At 32.4% G+C, this 21,234-nt stretch overlaps 5 protein-coding genes across 7 annotated transcripts in view; 3 read left to right on the top strand and 2 right to left on the bottom strand.

Moving 5' to 3' along the window:
* Positions 1–735: 735 nt before the first annotated feature.
* daed (daedalus) lies at positions 736–3,429 on the top strand. Of its 3 annotated transcripts, none has more exons than XM_075296026.1 (4): positions 736–1,215; positions 1,277–1,514; positions 1,652–1,676; positions 3,035–3,185. In XM_075296026.1, the coding sequence occupies exons 1-4, from the start codon at positions 848–850 to the stop codon at positions 3,046–3,048; spliced, it is 645 nt and encodes a 214-aa protein (XP_075152141.1). In that variant the 5' UTR covers positions 736–847; the 3' UTR covers positions 3,049–3,185. The 3 variants fall into 3 exon arrangements, 2 of the variants coding, with proteins under 2 accessions (XP_075152141.1, XP_075152140.1); XR_012719608.1 differs by lacking the exon at positions 1,652–1,676 and adding an exon at positions 3,313–3,429 and having other exon boundaries at positions 742–1,215; positions 3,035–3,255; XM_075296025.1 differs by lacking the exon at positions 1,652–1,676 and having other exon boundaries at positions 742–1,215; positions 3,035–3,429.
* On the bottom strand, positions 1,887–2,964 carry LOC142226132 (sn-1-specific diacylglycerol lipase ABHD11). Its single transcript, XM_075296024.1, has one exon. The coding sequence runs from the start codon at positions 2,918–2,920 to the stop codon at positions 2,024–2,026; it is 897 nt and encodes a 298-aa protein (XP_075152139.1). The 5' UTR covers positions 2,921–2,964; the 3' UTR covers positions 1,887–2,023.
* A 4,262-nt stretch (positions 3,430–7,691) lies between the features above and the next one.
* On the top strand, positions 7,692–10,557 carry LOC142226145 (uncharacterized). Its single transcript, XM_075296039.1, has 3 exons — positions 7,692–7,817; positions 7,877–8,326; positions 10,401–10,557. Exons 1-3 carry the CDS (start codon positions 7,760–7,762, stop codon positions 10,538–10,540), a joined length of 648 nt encoding a protein of 215 aa, XP_075152154.1. The 5' UTR covers positions 7,692–7,759; the 3' UTR covers positions 10,541–10,557.
* On the bottom strand, positions 10,549–13,062 carry Uch (Ubiquitin carboxyl-terminal hydrolase). Its single transcript, XM_075296038.1, has 5 exons — positions 12,874–13,062; positions 12,626–12,766; positions 11,254–11,396; positions 11,070–11,196; positions 10,549–11,005 (listed from the first exon to the last, which is right to left on the bottom strand). Exons 1-5 carry the CDS (start codon positions 12,907–12,909, stop codon positions 10,769–10,771), a joined length of 684 nt encoding a protein of 227 aa, XP_075152153.1. The 5' UTR covers positions 12,910–13,062; the 3' UTR covers positions 10,549–10,768.
* Positions 13,063–15,821: 2,759 nt separating this feature from the next.
* papi (tudor and KH domain containing protein papi) overlaps positions 15,822–21,234 on the top strand; it is a 47,594-nt gene continuing 42,181 nt past the window's right edge. Inside the window, exon 1 of the mRNA XM_075296022.1 lies at positions 15,822–16,017. The gene's annotated coding sequence lies outside the window, so the exon portion shown is untranslated. The remainder of the gene's footprint in view (positions 16,018–21,234) is intronic.

The following is a 21,234-nucleotide window of genomic DNA, read 5'->3' as shown; positions in this document are numbered from 1 at the left end:
AAGAAGATTAAGGGAATTAGTACTATTACTGAAAAGAACTTGTCCAATAAGCTCGAATAAGTATTGTAATAATATTTAGTTTAAATGACTTCGACATTAAGCCGGCCTGCATTGGTGTCAGGCTAACATAAAAATAGTAAATGTAGGATTTTTATTCCGGAATATCTTCAAAAACTGTTTTAAAACTGTTACATTCACAACAGTTTTTAATGTTTTAGAAAAATGTCGTACAGTGAAGAAAATTAAAGGCATTCCAACAAAATTTAGAAAATAGCCTTTTGACCAAATTGGCTCATTGTTGAATTAAAGCGTTGGCTAGAGGCGGTCGAAAAAGACGATTTTAAATACCAATGCATTGCTTGTGGAAAGTTCGTAAATTGTAGAAATCAGACCTGAAGAAACACGCGGCCATTAAAGTCCACAAGTCCACAAATGTTGGTAGTGTTGGTAATGGTTTTCAAAGTTTTCTTGCCAAATTAGTTTGAATTTAGTACCGTAGGGAAAAATGTAGGGAAACAAATTTTGGGCGTAGGGAAAAAAGGGAATTTTTAGGAGCCGCGTAGGGAATTTTCAAAAAACTTCCTGGCATCACAAATGTTGTTTCCAGTGCAAAAAGAAAACAGCCCTATTATTGTATAAAAATCTAATGTTGAAATTAGCTTACTTCATGCCACTACCTTAAAATAAGGTTACCAAGAGTTCTAAAAGGTCCGAACGAACAAATCATAAGTAGAAAACTTGGCAACTCATCGTCCATTGTTTATTGTTTATGGTACATTGATTTTTTTAAATTTCTGTTCTTTCTGTTTGGTGAAGGATTTTTTGTAATAAATAATAGACTCCTGACATGGAGGAACATAAGAATCCATTTGTATCAGTTAACGTTCCATCAGTGCAGTTTGAGTCGAATAAAGAGTTTCAAACTAAAGGCTTACTATATGATGGCGACAGTGGTTTCCTTCGTTATCGTCACAAATTTATTCAACCCAAGGGCGATTCACAGGCAAATCGAGAAATATTAACAACATTACTATCAACTCAGGGTGACAATAGTAGTGACTATGTGGAGAAGCTAATTGCCGAAGATATATCCTACAGAGATTTGGCATCATTAACACAGGAAGATCTGGACCTTATGGGCTTCAACAAACGTACACAACGAGAACTCTTGTCTTTCTTTGAACAATTACCCAATCAAGATCCTTCGTACGACCAGTAAGTATAGCAAAAACTAACTATTTTGCAATGTTAATTTTTCATTTCGTATTTATCAAAGGATTTGCCACTTAAATGAGGCATATAGTTATAATCGCAAAATAGTGAACAATGCTAGTCAACATTTGGAGACAATGCGATCTGCTCTGGCTGCCTCTAATTATAAACTGCAAATTATGCCGCCTGATGATGTTATAGTTGGAGAAAAGTCTTTTGCAAGCCGCTTTGTTTTGGAAGCATTGGATGAACTCTATGGAGTCACTGATGATATTGAGAAGGAGATGCAAGAAATAGAAGAGGTTTGTATGTAAATCATGCTATGCTTCTTAACCAATTATTTATTGTATACACTCTTCTTTCGGAACCCCCCTTTCTCATGAATTTTTAAATTGACTGATCAACTTTTGGTGATAAATTCGGCATTACCTATGTACAGCGAGCAGCAAGTCATGTTAGCAATGGTAATTTATCAACACAACCAAAGTAATTTATTAGTAGACACTACTAATTTTTTAAACGCAATTACACTACAACATGTTTTAGTTTCGAAACTATCCCCTCTGTTGTGGTTTATGAATTCGCAAAACGCAAAATTTTTCCTTATTGATCGGATTAAAAACAGAAGAGTATCCACCTATACACGAAACTCTCTTTTTGGTTCTTGAGAATACTTTGGTTAACATATTCTAAAACTAGATCTTTATTTTTGGCGTAGTTATGCGCTCACATTTTTATCGTATATGATGAATTAACAAAAATATTTCATACATTTAACCATAACTAAAAATTATCTAAACGAAAATATGTACTATTGCTTTAAGAAATTAACAAGCAAATCTATAAATTTGGCTGGTTGTTCAAAATGTACCAAATGACCAGCATCCAACCAATGTATATTAGAATTCGGAAATATTTCTTGTATCTGTGGCCAACTATCTGGATCAACAAAATTCGATTTATTACCGCAGATAAACATCATAGGGCCCTTATAGGGTGGTAGGCCGCCAATGTAATTCGTGAATTCAGAAAACAATCTTAAATTCGTATACAGTGACTGGACATTTGCTGCCCATTTAAATGTTCCATCTGGATTTTTCCTTAGGTTCAAAAGAATAAAGTCGACGGTTTCGTTTGATGGTATGGCCTTTTTCATTTCTACTTCAGCATATTTACGGCCTTCGGCCATTGAAAGTTCCGGTGGTACTCGTAAGGTTTTCATTGCAACAAATATATCTTCCATAGCTTGAAAGTCTCTTGGTAATGTCAGTGGAGATATGTCGACAATTACACCACTCTCAACTAACTCGGGATATTTAAGGGCCATGTACATCATGGTTCTGCCACCCATACTGTGGCCCATGACAGATGCTTTGCCAATGTTCATTTGTTGCATAAGATGCACCACATCTGCTGCCATATCAATGTAACTATGTTCGTCCGTGTGTGGAGAATCTCCATGATTTCGGGCATCCACTGTTATTATTCTACGACTCGTTTTTGCCTGCAAAGCTTTACCAACGGCCCTCCAATTTTGTTTTAATCCAAAAAGGCCATGCATGATTATCAGCGGTGGTCGTGAAATGTCGGTACTGGGACCTTCAAAAACATTGTAAGCCATTTTAACGGGTCGAACATCGCTGTAACCACGGACATAAGCTGTTGCCCGGACCAAAGGATATATAGCCCTTCTTCCGCAAAACAACATTATTCGTACAAAAACACAAGAAATAGTAGGTGACTACTGTCACAATAAAATAGGGTTGCCAAGTTTACAAGTGTAAATTGTTCCAATTTTAAAAGAGTGTTTTATTTATTTCAGGTTATCTCGAGTAAGAACAAACAAAATTCCGCCACGTCAAAATCTGAGAAAATGCTGAAAAGAAAATTTTTTAACGCATCGTATTTACTGGTTCCTATAACATCATTGGGAGCACTCATAGCATTATGCTACTGGAAAATCAAAAAATAATTTCACATTCCGATACCTATTGACCGTTACCTTTTACCGATAAAAAGATTTACAATGATTCTCAAGAAGAGGTTAGAATATTTTATTTTATTTTTGTAAATTGCTATTATTCACATGTAGTGTATTAGATTTGGATGCGAAGATGCAAAGCCTATCTCATTCGAAGTACAAATAGCGTCGCAACAGCGTCTATTGTTATAGTGTATAAGTTTTGAACAATAAAGTGTTGAATTGACTGTAATAAATTAGACATGTGTTTTATTTACATTAATTTCACGTTTAAGCCTAGTACTAAGATCACGTTTTCGCACAAACCTGTTATACTCCATATAAAAAACGTTAGCGCGGAATAAATGCGAAATCTTTGTTTTGAGTATATTCAGACACATATTTATACAACCATAAGCGTAGGAAGGCCTCTGGGGAGGGGGCTTAGACCCCCCCAGCAAAATTTTAGCCCCCCCCAGAATTTGAAAACCTATTTACGATTTTTATAAAAATTAAACAAGTATATACTCGTACAACGCACAAAGTTCCACTAAAGACTTTCATGCACAATCGAATTACTTGGGTTGTGGTAGAAGGCTGATATTTATGAAAAAACTGTGGTTGAATTTATGATTTAGTTGAATAAAAAATCGTAATTGATATTAAAACTATTCTTTCATAAATTAATATCTTAATAATGCTGCAAAAAAGCGTCGCCAAAAAAGAAGTGAAAATGTTCTTTTTGGGTCTGGAAGTGGTACAAAATTGGCGGAGACGCGATAAATGTAATATGAACTTGTCATAGAACGAATGTCCACCGTTTCAACAACCGTTCCATGAATTTGCATCACTTCTTAAGGTGTGATCCGAATTCAGTGTTTTGAATGTGAATTAAAAATTTTGTGATATTTTCCCAAATAAATAATTTTTATACTTTTTTATGATTTTTAATGCATTCTAACGCTTGTTTGAAACGTTTTTTCAAATATTATCGATTTTTCTATGATGGATTTAGCATTTTTGTGGCAAAATTTGAATAATTTGTACCATATTATTTATTCTTACTCTTTTTTAAACTATTTGAAAAAAGAAACAAAAAATTACACATTAAAATGACAAAATGAAGTAAAAAACTTCCTGTGTAGTTAAAATAGTTAACTTCTTGGTGACGACATTTTTGGAAGTGCTTTTAAAGTTGTGCATTTAGAACAACTCCCAATTTTTTGCTGGGAAAAGTGTGGAACTACCCTACGGGAAATGGATCAACCACAGAACTGGTACAGGACTAGTCCCTGGTGTGTGTGGACCAGTCCCAATTCTGATCAAAACGTATTGAAGGGACCGTCCGCTTTAACATGGGTTTGTCATTGACGGAGTAAACTTACACTTTAGGACGCGTCTTGAACTCATCCCAAAGGTCACGTGCTAGGACAATTTAGCAGGAGCAACCCATAAACAGGTCCTCAGGAACCAGTCTCGGACAAACTCTTAGAAATCTCTTTCAATTTGGGCTCCTAATCGAACCCGAAATGAAAAGAAAAACAAAAGGTTATTCTGACAATTTTATTTCACTAAATGTGAAAATTGCAACTAACTGGAGCACAGGTACCAGTTTTGTGATAGGTCCGTCAGTGGCAATTTGCACCAATTTCCCGTAGGGTACTTTTAGTTGCTTTATTATAAATTGATTGTCGAGTTATTTTGATGACTATTTCTTTATTCAATTTTATGAAATAAAACATTAGTTGAACCTATAAGTTCAGTCTATAAAGTTTTAGCTAGGGGGCTATAGCCCCCCCCTAGGAATATTGTCTAGCTACGCTAATATATATAACCCTGGATTTTTCGCACGAAAAAATAGGCAGGCATATTATTTCGCATGAACAAGTTAACACCCTTGAGTTTGAGACCCTATTCACAGATATAGATGAAGATATTCGTTTTTCGCAGAAACGAACTTAGTACTAAGCATTATAATTAAACCAAGTTCGGCGATTAATTTATTTTTTATACAAAAGAATTCTGGAATATGTTGTGTTATTCGACCGAAATTAGAATTGACACTTAGTACACATGTCGGGAATGATAACTATTGCTCCACGAATGCATAAGAATATCATCATATAGTTTTATGTAAACGTTTTATTTCAGCCTCTCACACATTATGACCACATTTAAAAAACACAACTGGTATACCCATTGAAGAAATTAGTTACAATTCGATCATTACAATATCAATATAGAGGTTGCACCACAATGTATGTTGCTTGTACCAGTTGCGATACAGTTCGTTCAACTATTAAACTTTGATATGCCAAATTATTTCTATTTCTAAAACATAGCCACAAAACCAATATATACTTGGGAGGACAAAGCAGTTCACTCGGCCGAATGGATAGGAAAATATATGGTCGCTTCAACTTTTAGTGTACTAGTCGCAACAACGAATGTCGGTCAAATCTGTGAGTGTCAGAATACTAGCAAATGCTGAGGAAAACAGAAGTGAAAATACAAATTTTACGATTTATAATTTCGCAAAAACAGGCAAAAGGTATTATTGCTAGCTACTATCGAAGACGCTTTCGGGACAGGATCAAAAATCGATTGTAAACGCCGTGATGTCGACATATTTCTACCAATGTCGAATATATTAAAAAGGTACTTATTTTTTAAGTATTCAAAGGTACTGTTTCTGCTAATCCATTACTGATTAAAATAATGAATTGTCTTGAACATTTTCACAAACAAGAACATTTAATAAAAAATATTAACGATATAACCAATATAAATATAAAAAATATAACCAATATAAACCTAACTATGGTTTATATTGGGCCTATTATAAGCTTCATAATTGTAGCGTGTACTCGTGCTCCCACGAATTGAAAACGAAAGATCGTTCTACACCCAAAAAAATTTGTTAGTAGGGACAGCAGAAAAGTCTGCTAAAACGGCAGAAAGTCTGCTGAAAAACGGACAGCAGTCGGTGTTTGCTGAAATAGCAAACATTTCCTGCTATTTTTGAAGCTCGATTACACTAAAACATTTTTTGTTTTGGCTAAAACAAATAAAAATGTCAACTTAGGAGCTATCCTAACATAATTAAAACAATATTTTATGAATATCTATAGTATTTGACCAAAAATCTGAATATTTATCGAAGTGGGGCATAACAGCAAACAAAATGTTTGCTGGTCGTATTTAGGAGCTTGTATATATATTGCAGTGCAAAAATATAGCAAAAACTACTTTTGGTTCTTAAATAGGCTTTGGGTAAAAATTTATAACCTAAAAATTTTATAAATTGTGGCCCTGAAGTACAAAAATATAATAGCAGACATCGACTGCTGTTTTTAGCAGACTTTTTTCTATGAATGTAGTTATAGGTAAAATAAAATAATTAAGTATAACTTAAAATAAAATAATTAAGTATAACTTATACAGCATTTTCATTTCAAATTAAATCTTTTTCAAGGCAAATGAATGATTTTTCAACCAACCAATTCCATTTCATATCAAATGAAAATGTTTTTTGTGATCATATATATTACAAAATTTCAAGTTAAAGTCGGTACTATGTTCGGTTTTCGAGTTGAAAATCACTTTGTTTTCGCGAATACTTTTTCTAAAACGATCGATATTATAAATGAAAATAAATATATTCCTGTTAAATCACGACGAAAAAGATAATGCGAACTCAATTAGAGTTCAATTATCTGCTTTTAATCGCACTATTTGAATAAAGTTACCGCAGAAATTTTAACGTGAAAAGCAAAAATAGATCCGCCCTTAAAGAGCGGTACTACCGGTATGACCTGCAATAAATACGCATTGTCTTTTTCATTTAGATTTGGTCAGGATTTAACAGGGATATATTTGTTTTCATTTATTATTTTGGTTGTTTTTGTTTTGTTTTAGAAAATGTGATCGCGAAAATAAAGTGATTTTCAATTCGAAACCGGAACATATTGCCAGTCTTTAAGGGTTACCACCAGCAATATGCAATAAATAAATATTGTTGTAGTTTTTTTGATTTCAGCTTAAAACCACGCATTGACTAAACTACAAGTGTAGCTTAACCAACAAAGGAAAAGAATGTTTGTCAAATTTATTTGGGCAAAGCCCTATAAACTGCAAGATGGTTGGATGGACGCACGTTTCGGAATTACCGATTAGCCGGCTATCATGTAAATGAATTTTATGGAATACAAACTTTGTGAAATACAAACTTTTTTATGGAATAGAAATTTTGTGAAAAGTTGCTTTGTGTTATTCCACATTAAGTTATAATAAAATTTGCAACAAAGATGTATAATTTGATGCCTTTCTTTACTGATTTAGTTTTCATTTTAGCCGCTAAACTCGAAATTAGTACTCACCTTAACAGAGCTTTATGAAAATAGGCGTAATTGTGATACCATACTTGCTTATAGTGTTCACATGAACCGACCCACGCTAATGTATCTGGGTCAACAGCTGTTTCAGAACATTTTGCTTAACGGCGCCTATATATATGACCCTAAATTGTCAGACGTATGCGGGGGGCGATTCCACTTGTCAATCATTGTAAACAATTTCTTCGAGAGAATGGACGCAAGTGAATATCTGGAAGAATCAAAACATGATAGTCTTACGGCTGTTTGGTGTAGGTTATCTTTATAATGAGTGCGTAACATTTCTAAACACGTTCCCAAACATTTATAGATTCGCCCAGTTCGAAAACAAAAGCTAATGCAGATTCAAATGTTTTGGCGTGCCGAGCACGATTAGAAGTAATTATAAACACAACATTGGAACATTTTAAAAAATGGAATATGGCAGACAAACGAGGACTACAATTATGCTCTCATATAGAAGCGACAAAGGGCAAGTTGTTGGAACAAATAAATTCTTCTGAGAAAAACGAAGATTTCACGCTGTATCCCAGTACATTGAAGCCACATTGTGCTAATCTAGCCATTATAGCTTCAATTTGCAATGATATTTCTGTAAAAACAAAAGACTCACTCAGACAACTGCGGGCATTAAGTAAATTACCAGGAAGCTGTAACGAAATATTCTACCGGTCGTGGCAGTTGCCAAATTTTGTAACATTTATGGAGGATTTGGCTACCCGATATGAAAATGAGGCCAATATAAAAAAAGCTGTAGCAGGTAAAATACTTATAGTTGGATGACATCAGATTTTAATGTAGTATATTGCACAATATAATATTTTTTGCGGTTACTAACATTTTGGTTAACGATAGGTTAGGCTACTACATTAGGCTTTCTGAGACAATTCGCACCGTTGGAGATGGACTTCTCTCTTATTCTATTCATATTTTATTTGTAATTTTAAAGCCCCATGGCAAATTATAACAAAATTACAACGAATACAATTCAGTCTACTAAAAAATACATAAATTCAAAGCAGAATTGAAGAATTCTTAATGTTTACCCTAAACTCTTGAAAGTAAGAATTTCAAAACAGTTCGCTGTACTACTAAAAAATTGATAATCCGACGTAAAAATAGCAAATATCTACTTATTTTTACCCTAAACTCGTAACAATAATTGTTGAGTATCGGAGCATAATTGTTGAGTATCGGAGCATCTGAGTATCGGAGCATCTGCCTATTCTACAAGGTGATTAGGGAATCCAGACCTTTACCTCTACGTCTTAAATTTACGTTCTCACGATCGACACGGAACATACAGATATTTATACCTCGGATCAGAAGAACTATATTTTCTAGATCGTTTCTGGTTAGAATTGCACGTACGTGGAACGGACTACCACTTGAGTTGAGGATTTTTTCTCAATGTAACAATGTGTTCCGATTGAAGCTAATGGAATTTTTTGCCTCTACAACCCAATCTTTGTAAAGTTTCAGTCATTTATGGTTTTATACTTATACTTACTTACATTTCATTTCATTTTATTATTCTCTAATTCAGTACTTGTATTTCAAATTTTTTTTATCATGTTATGGGCTTATTTTGATGATTATATATATTTTTCCTATTTTTGTTTATGGCTGGGGAGCCACTTTAATATTGCAGGAATAATATTATAAATGTATATAGAATAATTAGAGTACTTGACTTATAAATATAATAATAATTACTCAGGATTTGTCATAAGTAATATAAATTAATTGGCCTTATAGGCTTTGTATTACGAAAAATTTTGAAATAAATAAAATAAAAATAAATAAATAAAAATAATAATATATAACAAATTTCAATATACAAAACAACCCTCTGGCAAATTGACAATAGTTCATATAGTAATTACAAGACTTATAATAGTGGCTATCAGAGTCCCAGCTAACAGCAAACAATATCCATAAAACTAACAAATAATATTTATAAAAATACCCACGCATCAAAAGCTCTCAGAACCAATCAGACACACCAAACATCCTCAAGGCGTCAGGAAGGGCATTAAGCTTAAAATGGAATCGGGCAGCATTCAGTGATAAGAGAAAAGTTCACCAATGTGGTATCACAATGAACTGAATAGTCTGAGTGAGCCTAAAACATCGGGCTGCCACCTAACCTAAGGGCATTAAAAGCCCGAGCAACTCTCACTTCAAAAGATCTCTCAAATCTCAAATTTTTAGTTTGGAAATACTTCATCAATCCTTAAACATGTAAACTCAAAACTTCCAATTGAAATTAGACTTATGTCCCAGAGTATCACGATATTTTCGTTGGAAGAATAATAAATTGTGTGCAAATTGCGATTCCGTATATCGGAACATTGGGGAAAAAGTATTACACTATACATGAACTTTGGATTGGTTTATTGTTAGTAGTAAGAATATATAAAGAAATTATATAATTTATTTTCCTGTAGGCTCTTTTGGTTTGCTTTTTAGCCGAAGAAAAAATGGTCAAACAAAAATAACCTAAGCCTTAAGATATTTTATAACTTGTTTAAATATTTGCATTTTATACCTTATCAAAATAAGATTCCCTTACTCGAATCTTTGTCTTACTTCGTTTGCGAAATCATCTTACCCCTTTTGCAGATATCAAGAAAAATGAATCGGTTACAGTCGCGTAGGGCAATTGGACTAAAATTCTGTCTTCCCACATTTCTAGAGATCTTTCACATTAGTTCCGAACTTACCAATTACGCGGTGTTATCATAAAGTAGTAAATGATTTCCATTATTAATATAATTCATATATTTTCGGCTATAAACTTGTGTAATAAATAAAAAAAATTCTCTTTGCAGAAAACATACCACATTGTACTTCTAAATCTGAACTTATTAGATGGACATCCCTCTGGGAGTACCCACAATATGTTGATTCATATGTATTTGCATTGTTCACGTGTTTTAAGGAAGAAATTGAAAATAAAAACGTCAGCTAACGGATATGCTATTATAATTTTGCGTTTATTTATTTTTTAATACATAGATGAAAATTCATGTTTTAAGAGAAAAAAAGCGTATAAGCTACTTAGCATAAAAATTAAAAAAAATAAACAAACAAACCAAAACAACAACAAAATCTGCAACAAAATTCAATTCAGCGAGGTAGCTGTAATACAGATTAGGCGAATGTAATTTTTGATAGTATAAAAAAGTATATAAATTCCTTAATTTTGTGATGCAGCCAAAGCCATTACAGTAAAGCGTAATTCTTCTGGATCGCGTGCCATAAATTCCTTGCAAACACGAGCAGCATCTTGGACAAAGTTTTCATCGGTGGTGGCGCCATGCTTAACCGGGAATGATTTACGTCCGTCTAGTTCGTACAAAGTACCTTCGACATTGACCAATGCAATAAAATGATGATTAACTTTTTCCTCAGGATTAGCAGCAGTCTGTCCTTCCTACATATTCGGAAAACTTTAAGGTTCTTCAATGTACTTATATGATGCATTGTTTTTCATATACCTGAGCTAATGTTTGATGACTATCTGTCACACCTTTGTCGCTCTCTAATGCTTTTCCTCTTTCTTCTGGTGTAAGATCTTTGGCAGTATCCAAAAACTTCTTTAGTGGGCCATCCTCCAAGACAATGCTACAATTGAAATTATTTGTTTATTTTAATGAGTACCTCAAGCAATTAAAAACTTACTCTGCATTGTTAGCAACACTGTGAATAAGAGCCACAGTGCCACAGGCATTCGATGTAAATTGCCGCATATAAAATAAAGACTTTGGATGATTTTGAGCCTCACCAGCCAAACGCTCATTCTCTTCGGCACGATGCTTTTCATACTACCGAGACAGAAAAATAAAAACTGTTATTGTCGCCTATATTTAACATTGGAGTCTAAGGACCCTAAACTAAGATTTCCAAAAGCTAAAAAATAGATGTCCACATTAGAACTCGACCAAAATTAAATTGTACATTAAGGAGATTAGGTGCTACGAAACGGTAACATATTTGAATATTGGAAGAGTTGACCTTTTCAACATTTAAGAGCAGCGTTGTCAGCGAACAATTGCTCGGTGCAGCGGGACGACTTTTTCCGAACGAAGAACAAGTTTGAATGGTGAAAATGTACAAAAATCCTTTTTTGCCATTATAATATTACTGAATTTTAAAAAATTCAAAAAAAAAAGACAATTAAATATGCTAATATTGAAGTAAAGTACACCAAACTTATATAATTACAAATTTTAGCAATCGGCCGATTATTGCTTGTTTTTGCCGAACATCGGATTCGGCCAAAAATAAATAACAGCTTCGAGCTCTAGTCCACATAAAACTGCAACCAAATCCTTTGACCACTTGTTTGCATATTTACCATCCAAGCTATACAAAGCATCAAGTTTTTTTATTTTGATTAATCATTTCGAGACCTATTTCTCTCGTTGACTTGCTTTGTTCAAACCAATTAAGTGCTATACATAGTTTAGAACAGCCTTAGAAATAAGCTCGTCTAAACAAAGGCACGATAATCTTATAAGAGTTTGTGTTCCCTTATCGTCGAATTTATATGTATTTCGTGGAGATTATCTCTCATCCACCGGAATTGCACTGCTGTCGTCGGGGTATGTGAATGTTAGCATATAAAGCTCAAACCCGAAAGGCGTAACTACATCCAAAGGATCATTTCGGATCTTACTACACACGAATGAGAAGGTATTACATTCGATGCGTGGATGGAAGGGCCAAAAGAAGAATATACTCTTCAATCAATGTAGGAATTAAAGCATGTATTCCAAAAGTTCAATATAAACAAGCATATGGAAAAATACTTTCAATATGTCCATCATGTAGACAATCATGATGGAGTAACTAAGAGATGATACGTCAATCATTGAATCATTTATCAATTCAGCTGTAGTATAAGGGGGATTTTCTATTTAAAAACTTGTTTAATAAAATTGTTTGCAAATGAAGAAAAGATGAAAAAAGAATTGTAATGGCGAATTGATGCATTGGAAGTCCCATTTCCATCCAATAAATTTATATACATAAATTAACATGTTTTACTTACTTTTTCCGAGCAAGGAAATAGCAATATTATAGATTTTGCGGGTTTGGGTATCCATTCCAACATCTCTGGCTCCAGGCCCATTACGTCGGTTAGTGACCATTCTTTGGATACACCCAGTGTGTGAATGTATTTGGTCAATACCTAAAATATGATTTTACAAAATTTACATGAGTCATCAATGGCGCCAGCTTCCACAAACAGGCGACGGACGAATAAGGACTTTGAATTAATTTTCTAGGTTAACTTACATCAGGGTTAGATTCTAATGGTGTCCAGACCGACATATTTATTAAATTCTTGTGATACAAACAGTAGCAAATAAATTTTTCAGAAAAAAATTATTTTCTTTCCTAAGCAGTAAGAAAATGCCGGCTTGTCGGTGGGAGGTGACTCTTTGTTTTAATTTTCCTTTTTCGATAGATGAAATGCAAGTTCTCTTTTAATCAGTGATGCCAGGAAGTTTTTTGAAAATTCCCTACGCGGCTCCTAAAAATTCCCTTTTTTCCCTACGCCCACAATTTTTTTCACTACATTTTCCCTACGGTACTAAATTCAAACAAATTTGGCAAGAAAATGACAAATATTTTATATTAAATTCAATTTCTTTAATATTAGGGATTATATCCTTCAATAAAGGGACCAAATGTTCAATAATTGAAATTTTTATTCGGATTTCGAACATTGCAACATCATTGCTCATTTTTAACACTAGCAACATTTTTCTTGTGGACTTTAATGGCCGCGTGTTTCTTCAGGTCTGTTTCTTCCACAAGCAATGCATTGGTATTTAAAATCGTCTTTTTCGACCGCCTCTAGCCAACGCTTTAATTCAACAATGAGCCAATTTGATCAAAATTATAAATTTTGTTGGAATGGTTTTATTTTCTTCACTAGACAACATTTTTCTAAAACATTAAAAACTTTTGTGAATGTAACAGTTTTTGAAGATATTTCGGAATAAAAATCCTACATTTACTATTTTTATGTTAGCCTGACACCAATGCAGGCCGGCTTAATGTCGAAGTCATTTAAACTATATATTATTACAATACTTATTCGAGCTTATTGGACAAGTTCTTTTCAGTAATAGTACTAATTCCCTTAATCTTCTTGTTCAATAGGCTCGAATAAGTATTGTAATAATACTTAATCCTACATTTATGTACACGAATCCGCGTATGCACTGCAAGTGATCTTTGTATTAGAAAATATTGAGAGGCACCAAGTTGAGGAAGCCATCACCAGTTTATGAACCTTAATGGAAGCGTTCATTCCTGCAAATGAAATCTATTTACGCATTTGTAATTAAATACCAATGCAAAACATCTTTTAACGTTACCGCTGAACTTTTCTATTTGGAATATTAAGGAAAAGTACTCTTCTTGTTGCAAAATGTAGTAAACTCTTTAAATTGGAAAAATTCCCTACATTTGTAGAAAAAATTAAAAATCTGTCCTTTTTCCCCTACAGATGTAATTTTAGGAAAAAATCCCTACAAAAAAGGACTTTTCCCTACGCATGGCATCACTGCTTTTAATGCTGTTTTTTTAATGCTAAAAGCTTTAGACTTTACTAATTGAGAGCGCAGATGAATTTTCGCGCATGTCAGAGCTGGGATGTTGATTGAGGATTACGAAATGTATGTAGTGGTAAACTAGTCAAATGCATAATGGATAAAGTTATATTTAATTTTTGCTTTTATTCAATTAATTTTTAAGAAGTTATCTTCGATTGCTGTTTCACAAAATACCAAAATGATTCTTGCAAGAATAGTGACGGCAAAATACTTTCATGTACATTTCGTACTTTTTGGTGCCTTGCGTTTGTTGTTGTGCCACTTACGAGTCTGTGATAGCGATGGGAATGAAATCCAACTTTGAAATGCTATCAGTGACCCCTGCCAGCATTTCAAAGATCCATTTCATCCTCATCGCTACCACAGACTCGTAAATGACACTACAACAATCGCAAACTGTGATTGGAGAAGCGTATCAAAAACAACAAAATGTACATGAAACTATTTTGTCATCACTATTGTTACAAGAGCCATTTTATATTGTTTTTGATATTTCTAGATTTAAGTTTATTTAAATTAGTTTCCGTTAATTATAATCTCAAATTGTAACAATAAAATTAATAAAAGCGACGTCACTATTGAGAAGTTGTACCACGCCAAGTTACCACAAAAAAGCATCGCATGAGTGCAATTATTAGGTGCCCTATTAGATAAATTTAAAACGCCACCCACAAGTGCATTCTTTTATTAATGCAAAAAATTATGTTAAATGTGAAGTGATAGTCGTATAAATGTTATATATATAAGAATTTATAAATGTTTAATCAAAACATTCATGCGGTACTTTTTTTTAGTAACGTGGTACAACTTCTCAATAGTGACGGCGCTTTTCCGACGAGTTTTGGATGTCGTATACGATTGTTTTCGACGTGGTGGGGATTCTCAGAAGCGCCGTCAAATTCAAAAAATGTTGGCAGGGAATATACCTTTCACAATTTTAAACGTAATAAATATGTTTTCAGCCCTTCATTTTCGTTTTTATTTAAATAAATTATAATAAGATAGTTGAGCTTGGCGTTTCACAAAATATAAAATGCCTTTTCATGTACATTTTGTACATTTTGTACTTTTTGATACGCTTGCCCCATCACAGTTGGCGATTGTTGTAGTGTCACTTACGAGTATATGGTAGCGATGAGGAAGAAATGGAACTTTGAAATGCTGGCAGGCTGGCGCGGTACAACGTCTCAATACACTAATAGAAAAAGTTTCGTTATATTAACGAAATGTGTCATTAAAAGTCAGCAATTGAAACAAATTCGTTAATACAACGAAATTTTTCGTTAGTATAACGAATTTTGTGTTAATCAACCTAATGTTTCGTACTATTAACGATTATTTTCATTGTATTAATGAAAATATTTCGTTATATCAATGAAAATTTTTCGTTGGCTGACTTTTAATGAAATTTTCTTTGTGTGTAGTGACGCCGTTTTACGACGTACAACTGCTTCCGACGTGGTGGGGATTCTCACAAGTGCCGTCAAATTCAAAAAATTTTGGTACATTTCATGCTGTATTATGAAAAAGCTCCTAATAGTGCTTATTGGGTTATTGTTTAAACTTTTTCTCAAATGATACAGGCAACTCTGTTTGTCATATGTTTATTGACATTGCCAAACCGCACGGTTTCCTCGCCAATTCAATGTGTGTGTTGTTGCAAATTTCGCGTTGTAAATTGGAAAAATAGACAAATAAATTTCTCGTTGGTCTTAAGTAAATTGGAAAAAAGACAAATAACCTACTTTAGAAAGGAAATAAACAAGTTTGTGTTAGTTTTTTATACATTGAACCCGTCTCCCAGAGGATATCTTAGGTAAGTAATGTTCAAGACTATTAAGGTTCATGCCGTCATTTGTTTATTAGCAATTTGGGACTTATGGAACAATGAGAGCAGCATTGCCATTTTGGTCCGATCGGACCAAAATTTGTCCAAAAGATTTCTATTGTATTCTCTCAAGAAGTAAAATCGGGAGATTATTCTTCATGGGGCAATGCCAATATAAACTAAATGTGTGACAGTTGTTTTTACCTACCTCTAAGATGAAAGTTTAAACTTTTTGTAATATTGAATTTCGACTTTTGATGTCAACTAAAATTGTCGACCTTTTCAAATAGTCTATTTTTTAAAATTTTAAAAAAGTTGAAAAGTCGACGTTTTGATTCCTATGACAACCGCTAAATAACAACATTCCTTTCTGGTTTACTTAACTTTTTTAATAAAAGCACTATGTACAATAATATAATACATCTTGAGGCATTTTCTTCGAAAATGGAAATTTGGTCCGCTGGAGGGAATTTTGGTCCGATTTTGGAAAAAAATTGGTCCAAAATAAATTTTCGTTTTGGCAACGCTGAATGAGAGAGAAAATATATCAGTGAATATTCGTTTGATCGCCACCTATATGTGAAAACAAAAAGCCTCCTGGCATACTTTTGCCAAACGGTAATAGACGGAAAAGCCAATTCTTATTATAAATATTTTAATTTTAGATTACTTAATTTGCTTATTTATTTATTTATTTATGTAATATTATTAATAATATTATTATTGTAATATTATTAATATTATTAATACTTTCATTGTATCTTAATCAAAGATACACTGAAATGGCGTTTTTCATTTGGGTATTGGGATTCTGATCTATAGATCTTTTGGTCCTCTATAAGATGTCCAAAAGGATATTGCATAATGTGTTTGGGATACTTAATATATGCCTTCCAAGAATGTGGGGTGCTCCTGGAGAGAAATTAACTTTGTTTTTGTATCATCACTGATAATTACCTCCATATGCGGTGTTGCGTTTTTTTGGTGTTTAGGTAAAGAAATGTGCGTGTAGTTTTTCAGCTATTGAGAATATTGTATTCACATTAGTTTTAAGTATTATTATGATTTTTTTCCTTTGCATTTGTAATTTCTTTGGCTTGTTGTACTTTTTTTTCAAATCTATCAATGTATGGTCCAAGAGGGCTTAATTGATTAAATAAATGTTTGAATTGAATTGAAATGTGCCAAATGTACAAAGATAGGCATCCAGATTCATATGAAATCTGTTAAGGATAATGTGTATTACTGCTATCAAGGAGATTTTTGGCAAACTGTTATTTGTTTAAATTTCCATTTTCTGTCTCTTCCCGTTTGGCAAAATTATGTCAATTTTAATAGAGGATTATTTAGAAAAATGTTTGTCTTCGTAATATAACACGTTTTTCACAGTGCACTCGCGGTAACGCGAACACGCGTTTTCTTACACTAACTACTCCGTAAAGCTGAAAAACATGAAATTAATTATTATTTTAAATTGCTTTATAATTCCATACCCACTAATATTTTTCCGATATTTTTTTTTATTTTTTCATGTTATTAAATTAAGTTTTTAATATGACTAATAACAAAACTAAAACACTATCACGCTAGAACGTGTATAACTTCCTATTATTGTTACGTTTTGTTCTGAAATTCGGTGAAGTTCGCTAACGTGAACTCTCTTTGTTTTAATTAGTTCACGTTACCGAGAGGGCACTGTACATAATTAGCGCTAGAACAAACATTCCAATATAGATTTATTCTCCATCACAATATGTAAGAGTCTTAAATGTCTCCGCCGAACATATTGACCTTATGTCTCATAGAATTACATTTGGTCTTAAGGAACTTTACAAGCATGAGTTTGATTTATCAGGCACCACAGTCGCATTTGCATTATTAAGTTCATCGCTTGAGTTATTGTTCATATCTTGTTCGTATATCTGTGGCAGCATTTACGATCCCACACCAATTTTATAAAAAGACGAGCATTTTTTCTAGCTCCAGATCTAAATAATTAACAAAGCAAAGTTCGTCTCATATCAAACGAAACTCCACGATCAGGAATTAAATCCGAATAACATAAGCTGAGATAAAGAAGTGTACAACTAAATAGAATTGCCAAAACAAATATTATATAGTTTGAAGGATTAAAGTGAATGGGATAGGTCGAAATTATCGAAAATGAAATTTCGTAATTCAGATTTTAACTTTCTTGAAAATCCTTTATTTTAAAATTTCAAATCTTTGAGTACTAAATTATTAACAAAATACATATAGTTGATAAAAAAACTGATTTCCGCGTTTCCTACATTTTTCTCAAAATTAACGAAATTCATTTTATTTTATAAAATTTTGGTCAGGTTAGCGTGGAAATTGTTTGTGACTGCGTCAAATTGATGTTAAATAATTTGTATTTTGTTTTTATGAAATCACTAATATATAGTTGCTTGGCTATTTTTTGTGATATTTATATACCTTTGTGTTTTAGAATAAAATCGAGAAATTGTTAATTTGGATCTGTAGTCATTGTTGACTTTTTGCCAAAAGAAAAAATGAAATGTTGTACACAGTCTTCCAAAATTAAAATGTATAATAGTCAAATGACGTCATCATGAGTATTATTCTCTCATATTTTATGAAATACGAACACTGTTTCCAATCAATCCATAGATATAACATTTAACTCAATCTACCGATTGGAACTTGTTGAACATCAGTAGCTTCTGATTTTTTCTAAAATTAAAATCAGTTACCATGAACTTTTGCTAATTATTGTAACATATATAATTGGGATAGTTACGAATTGCGAATTTTATTCTATTGGACAAAGGTCGCACTTTTTAACAATAACTTGGTTGACCAAAATTCAATTGTGAATCAATGACTCAATCTTCTTGGGCAAGTAAATAGGCTTCGGAGTTGAACTCCAAAGATATCAAATGACAAATTACTTAAAAGAATGAAAGCGAATCGCCAACTAATAGTGTAAAATCTCTTACTTTGGATACATACAATGAAATAACATATGCAAAATTCTACAAAAAGTCCTGGAGGAAAACATTTAAGAAAAGTAAAGAAAAGAAACGTTGTGACTCAAAAATATCCAGACATGGGCCGGTTATAAAGAAAAATATACTATCTTAAATTCTGTCAAGAATAGGGATTTAAACATCAATATATAACCAATTATATTTATTTTAAGATCATATGTACAGCTGCGCTCAAAATAATAGTAGTAGCAAATAAATTAAAGCACCATCGTGATTTACAGTTTTTGTCGTAAAATTGGTACTGTACTCAGTGTTTTTAGGTTGCCGAGCATATAGACGGGATCCTCTTCAATCATAAAGCACCATTTTTGACTCATCCATCCAATGTTCCTCCATTTCTGTACTGGGGAATGTTCCTCCATTTCTGTACTGACCAATGGAAATCCTCTTGGGCATAGTTTATTCTTTTCGATACATGTTTTTTTTTGAAAGGAGAGTGACTTTTCTTGGACTATGGACAGCTAAATTATTTTCGTCTTTTAATTGTTTGTAACCTAGCTTATAACCCTTTTATTTGTTTTGGAGCTTGCAAAGGGATTTTTCTTATGTCGATTTTTTTTACAACAACAATAGCATCAGAAGTTAAACCAACGGTATTTTTTTATTATGCACATTCCAAACAATGATATAGTAAAAAACAAAGATAAAATAAACCTTTAGTGGAAGGAATAGAAGAAGCAGAAAAAAAAATTCAGCACAGCACTACTATTATTTTGAGCACAACTGTATGTATTGAAATACTATTGTACAATTAGTAATATTCGAATGACGGATGAGTAAATAAAGTAGAAGTTGATTTTAACTACAACAATATTTTTTTTAGATAAAAAGAAACAAATATCTATTTTACCCTGAAAAAGAAGATTTAGGCACTATGATAAAAAAATACATTGAAAAATTCAAATTAGTTTCATAGTATCAAGTTCACAAAACTGGAGTTTAAAAGTGAATTGCATCTTTAATAAATCCATAGTGAATTCCTCCGCTTCTTTGACTTGGAATCAATACTAAATTCAAGACAGAATCTTTGGAGCCCATCAAGCTTGTTTTTTAAATGTTATACATATAGAACCGCAAAAAGTGCTGTCTTTTAAGGGACAGAAAAAATTCAAAAATGCAAAAAAGGCGAATTTAATATGGTATCTAAAAAAGCGTATTTTTTGTGTTCATTGTCAATATCATAAGTAACTTGGCTTTTTGAAGCAAATTCTAGCACTCTCCTTTGTTGCTTATGACCAATTTTTGTTTGAGATGACCAATTTTCAATTTAAAAAAAATATATATATGAATCCGTTTTACGAGCGTATAACCGAAATACGTTTCAGGACAATATTTTTAGGGTACAAAAATGGGAGATCTCATGTTTATGTATATATAAATATATCGTCTTGATTTGGATAAATTTTGATATTTTAGCTTATATAAAAAGTTTCAATAAATAAAGTGCAATAAATATATACACATATTAATATTAATGGAATTAATGTTAGCATTTAGCAAGCTTTTTTCTGTTGATGTGATCTGAATCTGTATAGATTTAAGATTTGTTAGTGGCAGCACACTTTATTATTGGCCTTATTTGGCTTATTATATTGAAATTAAAATATAAAATTATGTTTGACTTCCCCATAGCATCCTAGAAACTGGACTTTAATTCGATTTCTATAAGTACAAAATTTGGCACGTACACTCAAAAGTTTAATTGAATCGAAAGATTTTGAACCAAAAACAAAGGAGACAGGCGCACTTTAAATCTAACCAGAAAAACTGTCCCTTGTTAAATTAATGCTAAATTAACGTATGTTTATTGCAAAAAAATTATAATTTATAATTTTTAAAGAAAATTTTCCCCAGCCGCATGGAAGTTTCTTTATTCCAAGTAGGTCTCAATGATTATGAAAATCTCAAAAAAAATTAAATACAATTTAGTTCAATGTCCGCATTGTTCATTTTTCCATAAAGAGGTTTAAATTTTTTTGTGTGTAGGTTTTATAAAACTGAAATTAGGAAATATGAAATATGATTTATCAAAATTTCCATTTTTTTTTTAATAATAAGAAAGCTTCAGAAGCAGCTAAATGTCAGCATATAAATCCAAATTATAATAGACATTTTAAAGTAACCAATGTTTAATAAACAATTTTTAAATCAATGAAACAACATTCTGAAAATA

This window comes from Haematobia irritans, chromosome 2, assembly GCF_050003625.1.
Source record: "Haematobia irritans isolate KBUSLIRL chromosome 2, ASM5000362v1, whole genome shotgun sequence".
Classification (NCBI taxonomy): domain Eukaryota; kingdom Metazoa; phylum Arthropoda; class Insecta; order Diptera; family Muscidae; genus Haematobia; species Haematobia irritans.
This window is presented reverse-complemented; position numbering and strand designations above follow the sequence as displayed.